The following is a 7,533-nucleotide window of genomic DNA, read 5'->3' as shown; positions in this document are numbered from 1 at the left end:
TTTATACCATGACGTTGAGCTGGCACCTGCACCGAGCTCCCTTAGTAAAGTCGTGTGACAACGGCTTGAAACGGCGAGGTGGCATACGGCTGCAGGGGTCTCCGTCCCGTAAAACCTGGCAGGCCTTCCAGTACGTTCCGCGGTCATTGCCTGATGGGAACCAGGCAGGAGTGGGATCAGATGCCCTTTCCTGACTTACGCCGGTCGGGAGGCGTCATAGCTGCTCATAAGGGGCTATGGCGACCTTCACTAGCCATGACCTCACTGCTCCGGCATAGGCCACCATGGGACCATATAGGCGACCACTCCACCATGACCAAGGATAGCGGCTGGAAGGGGGACCCTTTTAACCAAAATGTTTGTTTACAAAATCGACGAAGAGGCGAAGGTAGTGGAGGGGGCGGACGGGTTAGTAAACCCGTTTGCCAGGCGGGGCATCGCCCGGTCTCCACCGAGACTGGCCGAGGCCAGTAAAGGTGGCGCACAGGTTGGTACACCTTTTGCGACACCGACAGGGGAATTCCGAGTTGGGGCAAAGGCGGGCACGCCTAAGCCAGCACCAACCGGAACCGCGAAGACTGGTGGTAAGGTGGAAACACCTAAAACTGCCAAGGAGCGGGAACAGATATCTGGGGCTATGCTACTCTCTGCGGTAGAAAGCCACATGAACAAGTTCCCAAGCGTGGAGGCGGTGTCCGTACAACTTGATGAAATACTCAAGTTCACGGACGAACGTAGCAACATTTCAAAAGACCTGAAACAATGTCTTCTGTTGTTACGTATGAACGTTTGCAGCGCGAAGTCCGAGCTTTCGCAAGCCCTTAAACGGGCTAACGATGCCGAAAGCAAGGCACTTGCGCTAGAGGCGAGGCTCAACCAGCCTAAAAAAGGGAGTGCTGCAGCTGTGTCTAAATACACACAAACAGCTGCAGCATCGTTTGCCGGAGTCTGTTCAACCGAACCGACTGGCAAACGTGCGAGGGGCTCTCCGGGGGAAACGGCCCCCAGGACGCAACGAAGGCGGTTGTTCGGTGACAGCCATGAAGCTGGCTCGTCGGTCCAGCCGAGCAAAGAACCGGCAAACGGCGAACCGGCAAACGGCGAAGCCACGGATTGGACCACCGTGGTGAATAAGAAGCGGCAGAAGCGGGAACGGCGCGCGAAGCGCGGCGACCGCAATAAGAAGCCGCAAGGGGCGAGTAGGCGGAGCAAGGGTGACGCGCTCATTTTCAAGACCGATGCGTCTAAGTACGCCGAAGTCTTGAAGGCCATGAGAGGCGAACCCAAGCTCAAAGACCTCGGCACGGACGTCAGGTCAATTCGTCGGTCACGCACCGGCGAGATGATCCTCGAACTCCGCAAAGAGGCGAAGGGCAAGGGCTGCGCCTATAAAAAGACGGCCCAGGAAGTGCTAGGCGAGGAGGTTAAAATCCGAGCCCTCACTCCTGAAGTGACTCTCCAGCTTAAAAACCTGGACGAGATCACCGAAGGGTGCGACATAGCACAAGCCTTCGAACGTGAGTGTGGAGTGGTAGTGACCGCAGAGGCAGTTCGTCTCCGCAGGGGCCCGGCCAGCACCCAGGTTGCTACCATAAAGCTTCCACTAGCGGAGGGCAACAAGGCCCTGAAGAAGGCCACGGTGAAGGTGGGTTGGTCGGTCTGCCCTCTGGGCACCTTCCAACAGCCTGACGTTTGCTTCAGGTGCTTTGAGCGGGGGCATAAATCCTGGTCGTGCAAAGGGCCCGACAGGTCCAATTTATGCCGCCGCTGCGGTGGCGCAGGCCACAAGGCACGGGACTGCGGTGCACCTCCCAAGTGTCTGGTATGCACCGGTAAACGGGACGCCAAACACGCCATGGGAGGCCCCAAGTGTCCGGCTGCACGGCCGGCTACTAAGCCGCAGGCCTGAGGGTGATACAGTTAAACCTGAACCACTGCTATGCGGCGCAGCAGTTGCTACACCAAGCGGCTGCTGAGTCGTTGTCGGACGTGGCCATCGTCTCGGACCCATACTGTATCCCAACCGGAAACGGTAACTGGGTATCGGACAAGTCTGGGAAGACGGCCATTTGCACGACAGGCAGGTCCCCGGTCCAGGAGATTGTGTCGACCTCCAGAGAGGGGTACGTTATTGCCAAAGTGGATGGAGTATTCTACTGCAGTTGCTATGCTCCGCCAAGTTGGTCTACCGAAACGTTCGCGCAGATGGTCGATCAAGCAACCGTGGAACTGATGGGCCTACGGCCGTTGGTGGTTGCGGGTGACTTCAACGCTTGGGCTGTCGAGTGGGGGAGTCGCTGTACAAACCAGAGGAGCCAGGTCTTGTTGGAAGCTTTGGCAAAGCTCAACTTAGACTTGGCTAACGTTGGTACAAAATGCACCTACTGTAGAAACGGTGCCGAATCGATTATCGATGTGACGTTCTGCAGCCCGGGACTGATCACGAACTGGAGGGTAGACGACAGCTACACGAATAGCGATCACCAATCGATCCGCTATGAGGTAGGCGTGCGGAAGCAAGCAGCGAGTAGGGCCAATATTCCATCCTTCTACGGCTGGAAAACATTGCATTTCGATGCAGATGTTTTTGGGCAGGCAATTAGATGGAAGCACGAAGGGGGTGAACTGCTCCCGGATGTGGACCATCTAAATTCGATGCTGTCATGGGCGTGCGACGCCACGATGCCTAGGTCTCGTCCGCCTAGAGAGGGTAGGCCACCGACATACTGGTGGAGCGATACGATAGCAGGCCTGCGCAATGCATGCCTCTGTGCAAGACGGAGGATGCAACGCGCACGTTTCGACGAGCAAAGAGCGGAACGCGGTATCGCATTCAGATCCGCTAAGGCAACGCTTAAGAGCGCAATCAGAGCCAGCAAACGAGCCTGTTTCGAACGACTCTGCGCCAGTGCCAATTCGAACCCGTGGGGTGACGCCTACAGGATCGTTATGACCAAGACTAGAGGTGCGCTAGCCCCGGCCGAACAATCACCAGCGATGCTAGAAACGATCATTCAGGGCCTCTTCCCAAGCCACGAACCAAGTCCCTGCCCTCCGGCTGACGAGTCACCACCTACCGTGAGTGACGGCAGCCGTGCAGAGGCTGACGATGCGGTAAGGGTGACAGAAGATGAATTGATCGAGATCGCAAACTCCCTGAAGGTAGGCAAGGCTCCAGGACCAGACGGAATCCCGAACTTGGCCATCAAGACGGCCATCAAAGAAGCCCCCGGGTTGTTCAGGGCGGTCATGCAGAAATGCCTTGACGACTGCCTCTTCCCGGACGTGTGGAAGCGCCAGAGGCTGGTGCTGTTGCCGAAGGTTGGGAAACCACCAGGTGACCCATCGGCATACAGACCAATCTGCCTGCTGGACACGGCGGGCAAGGTGCTTGAGAGGGTAATCCTCAATAGACTGGTGAAATATACAGAAAGTGAGAACGGTCTATCAAGCAACCAGTTCGGTTTTCGAAAAGGTAGGTCCACGGTGGATGCAATTCTCTCCGTCACCAGAACGGCTGAGGTTGCAATCCAACGCAAGAGGAGGGGCATTCGTTACTGCGCGATCGTCACGCTTGACGTGAAGAACGCGTTTAACAGTGCCAGCTGGGACTCCATAGCCTTAGCGCTACAGAGTCTCAGAGTGCCGACGTCGCTGTACAAAATTCTAGGCAACTACTTTCAGAATCGAGTGCTAGTGTATTCCATCCTGGGTCCGGTACTGTGGAACGCTATGTATGACGGCGTGTTAAAACTAACACTCCCTCCAGGGGTGGTGATCATGGGCTTCGCCGATGACATAACTCTTGAGGTCTATGGCGAGTCTATTAGAGAGGTAGAGTTAAAGGCCGCGCTATCAATACGCGTAGTGGAAGACTGGATGCACTCCAGGAAACTGGAGCTAGCGCACCATAAGACTGAAGTTATTGTTGTTAATAACAGAAAGTCTGAGCAGGAGGCATCGATTAGTGCCGGTACATGCACTATCGCCTCAAAACGCTTGTTGAAGCTTCTGGGATTTATGATCGACGACAAGCTCACGTTCGGGAGCCACGTCGATTATACCTGCAAGAAAGCATCCATGGCTGTGGCAGCGCTGTCTCGCATGATGGCAAACAGCTCAGCGGTTCGTAGCAGCAGGCGCAAAGTCCTTGCTAGCGTGACCACGTCCATACTCAGGTATGGAGGACCAGTGTGGTCCAAGGTATTGAGTACCTCGTGCCATCGCGGCAAACTCGAGAGTACGTACAGGCTAATGTGCCTAAGGGTCGCGTGCGCATACCGAACAGTGTCGTACGAGGCGGTTTGCGTCCTGGCTGGCATGATGCCCATCAGCATCATCGTCAAAGAGGATGTAGAATGATTCGACCAACGCGACACGAGGGGTATTCGCAACACCATACGGTCATCCTCAATGGCCAGGTGGCAGCGGGAGTGGTCCAACACTACAAAAGGTAGATGGACACACCGACTCATCCCAGAGTTAGCAGGCTGGATTAATAGGCACCATGGGGAAGTAACCTTCCATCTGACACAGATCCTGTCAGGCCATGGCTGCTTTAGGCAGTACCTGCATAGGTTCGGGTACGCCGAGTCCCCTATGTGCCCCGCTTGTACGGGTGCGGAAGAAAGCGCAGAGCATGTGTTCTTCACATGTCCGCGCTTCGAGCGGGTACGGTACGAAATGCTGGCAATAAGTGGGATGGACACCACGCCAGAGAATATAGTGCGTAGGATGTGCGAAAATAGGGAAATCTGGGATGCGGTCATCACGGCAGCATCACAGATCGTTAGTATTTTGCAGGGCACCAATCGACGGGAAACCATCGACGTGCCCCAGTTAGTTAACGGTTAACTAACTGGCCTGTATAGGCTGCTCTGCTACCCATAGAGGTAAGTGCGAAAAGCACGACGGGCCCTCTCCCTGAAGTAATGCCTAACGGCGGTCCCGGGGAGACAAAGGGCTTTAGTTGTTCAGCTTAGGTTGCTCAGCATGGGTAAAAGCAGTGTTCACTGTAGCCTGGCGAACGTGACCATCTGGTGCAGTGATGACGTCAATGACACGTCCGCGTGTCCATGCATCCCGTTTGCCTTCGTCGGCTATCAATACAACATCCCGAACTTCGACACGTCGAGAGTTCTCGAACCACTTAGTTTGTTTCCTGATCACTGGCAAGTATTCCTTTAGCCAACGCTTCCAGTAGCAATCCAGTTGACCTTTTATTTGATCCCACGACTCGCGAGAAGTATTGTTTGAGTGGTTGATGTTATTGTTCGGTTGCTTAGCTCCACTCGAGCTACCCAATAAAAAGTGATTAGGGGTGAGAGCTTCGGATTCCGCGGAATCGAGTGGTAGGTAAGTTAGTGGTCTGCTATTTACGATGCCCTCTGCCTCTACGATCAAGATATGCAATTCTTCATCGTTCAGTTTCCCTTCGACATATGCTTCTGACATTGTCTCCTTTACTGAGCGAACTAGGCGCTCCCATGCGCCACCCATATGTGGTGCACTAGGGGGGATGAAGCTCAACTTCGTTTTAGAGCTAGTAAACATCATCGCACATTCTCGATTGATTTGCTCACGGAGTATTCGTTCAGCCCCATGGAAATTGGTAGCATTGTCACTAAATATTTCTACAGGTGAACCCCGGCGGTTAACGAAACGACGTATGCAGGAAATACACGATGCAGTCGTAAGACTGTGCGCTACTTCGAGATGCACTGCCCGAACCGTTAAGCACGTGAAGAGCGCAACCCATCTTTTAACAGTAGAACGGTTTTGTTTTATCAACAGTGGGCCAAAGTAATCCAGTCCGACGTAACTGAACGGTCGGTCGTATACAGTCAGGCGGGCAAATGGCAACGGTGCCATTGGCGGAACTGCAGGCTGCGCTCGGCGCACTTTACACCACTGGCAATTTCGTCCAACTTCTCTTACCAGCGTTCGGAGCTTCGGAATGACAAACAATTGACGCACTTCGTTCACGACAGTTTTCGCGTTCGCGTGATGGTAGGTGCGATGGTATTTCTCCACAAGTAGTCCTGTACAGTAATGTTTTCGTGGTAAAATTATCGGACAGCGTACGTTATAGTTTATATGCTTTGCTGTCGCAATTCGACTATTTTGCCGCAGTATTCCCTGTTCATCTAACATCGGTCTAAGCTGATAAATCAAGTTCGACTTCTCGATTGGCTCCTGTTTATCCTTTGGTAGCTTTTGATTTTTTCTCAGAGTGGCCACTTCATCTGGGTAAGATTCCATTTGAACTTGCCTTAATATTTCAATTTCGGCCGCTTCCAGTTCCGGCTGCGTCAGATGGCCGTGTCTTTTCCCCTTTTTTAGATAAATATACAAAAATCGGAGCGCATAGGCGACACTCCGCAGAAGCCTCTCCCATTTGAAAAAACGACGGTATTCAATCACTGGCTGCCAGGCTTTATGAAAAAGAATGGATGATCTAATTTCTTCGGTGGTATTCACAACGTCATCAGCGGCACGCGGCCATTTATTCTCGGAGCAGCGTAAAAACTCTGGTCCATTGTACCATAAACTATTGCCGAAGTATGGTCCAGTCCCCCACTTTGTAGCTTCGTCGGCAGGGTTTGATTCAGAGGGGACCCATCTCCATTCGTCACCGGTTGTTGACTCTTGGATTTCGCCAACCCGATTCGCTACGAACTGTCTGTAGTTTCTAGGATCAGCCCGAATCCACGAAAGGGCGACTGAGCTATCTGTCCACAAAATTTTCCTGCCAATAGTGACCGAGTGGTTGCTCTCGACGAATTTCGCCAATCTGGTTCCCAATACACAGCCTTGTAGTTCCAATTTCGGTATCGTCATAGGTTTGAGCGGTGCGACTTTTGCCTTTGCCGCGATTAACGTGCACTGAGGCGTACCGTTGCTATTAGTCGTTCGCAGATATAAGGCACAAGCATACGCGAGAAGACTCGCATCAACAAAAACATGAAGTTCAGCCTGATTGTAGGTTTGTACCGATGCATCAGGAAAATAACAGCGAGGAATTCGAACATCCGTTATAAAGTCGAACATCTTGATCCATCTGCACCAGTCTCTGAACGGATTTTCACCAACCTCCTCATCCCATCCGATTCCCTCACGCCATAAATCCTGCACAAGAATCTTTCCATGGATTAGGAAAGTTGCCAACAATCCTAAAGGGTCGAAGAGCGTCATGACGCAACGTAAAACTTGACGTTTTGTTGGTATAATGTTGTTTTCCTAAAGCGTTCGAACTTCGTCGCTCATACGGGTGCTGAACGAGAGTTCATCTGTCAGCGGGTTCCATAGCATCCCAAGTACGCGCTCACAACTCGTGCTAGTCATAACTAGGCTTTTACTGATAGCAGCTTGTTTCTCCCCAAGATGCTTCAATACGCCGTTATTGTTCGAGAGCCAGTTTCTTAGCTCGAATCCGCCATTTCGGAAAATTTGTCGCACTTCTTGCGCAACACGACATGCTTCTTCCTCTGATCCAAAACTGTCTAGATAGTCATCTACATAAGTACTCTTCAG

The 7,533-nt window shown here is 52.7% G+C and overlaps 1 protein-coding gene across 1 annotated transcript; it reads right to left on the bottom strand.

The window, feature by feature from the left end:
- Positions 1-548: 548 nt before the first annotated feature.
- LOC129720443 (uncharacterized) lies at positions 549-7,194 on the bottom strand. The gene is made up of 2 exons (XM_055671928.1): positions 5,014-7,194; positions 549-578 (listed from the first exon to the last, which is right to left on the bottom strand). Exons 1-2 carry the CDS (start codon positions 7,192-7,194, stop codon positions 549-551), a joined length of 2,211 nt encoding a protein of 736 aa, XP_055527903.1.
- Between the last annotated feature and the right edge of the window lie 339 nt (positions 7,195-7,533).

Source organism: Wyeomyia smithii, chromosome 2 (genome assembly GCF_029784165.1).
Source record: "Wyeomyia smithii strain HCP4-BCI-WySm-NY-G18 chromosome 2, ASM2978416v1, whole genome shotgun sequence".
Taxonomy (NCBI): domain Eukaryota; kingdom Metazoa; phylum Arthropoda; class Insecta; order Diptera; family Culicidae; genus Wyeomyia; species Wyeomyia smithii.
Note: the sequence above shows the minus strand (reverse complement) of the source record. Positions and strands in the feature narration are given on the sequence as shown.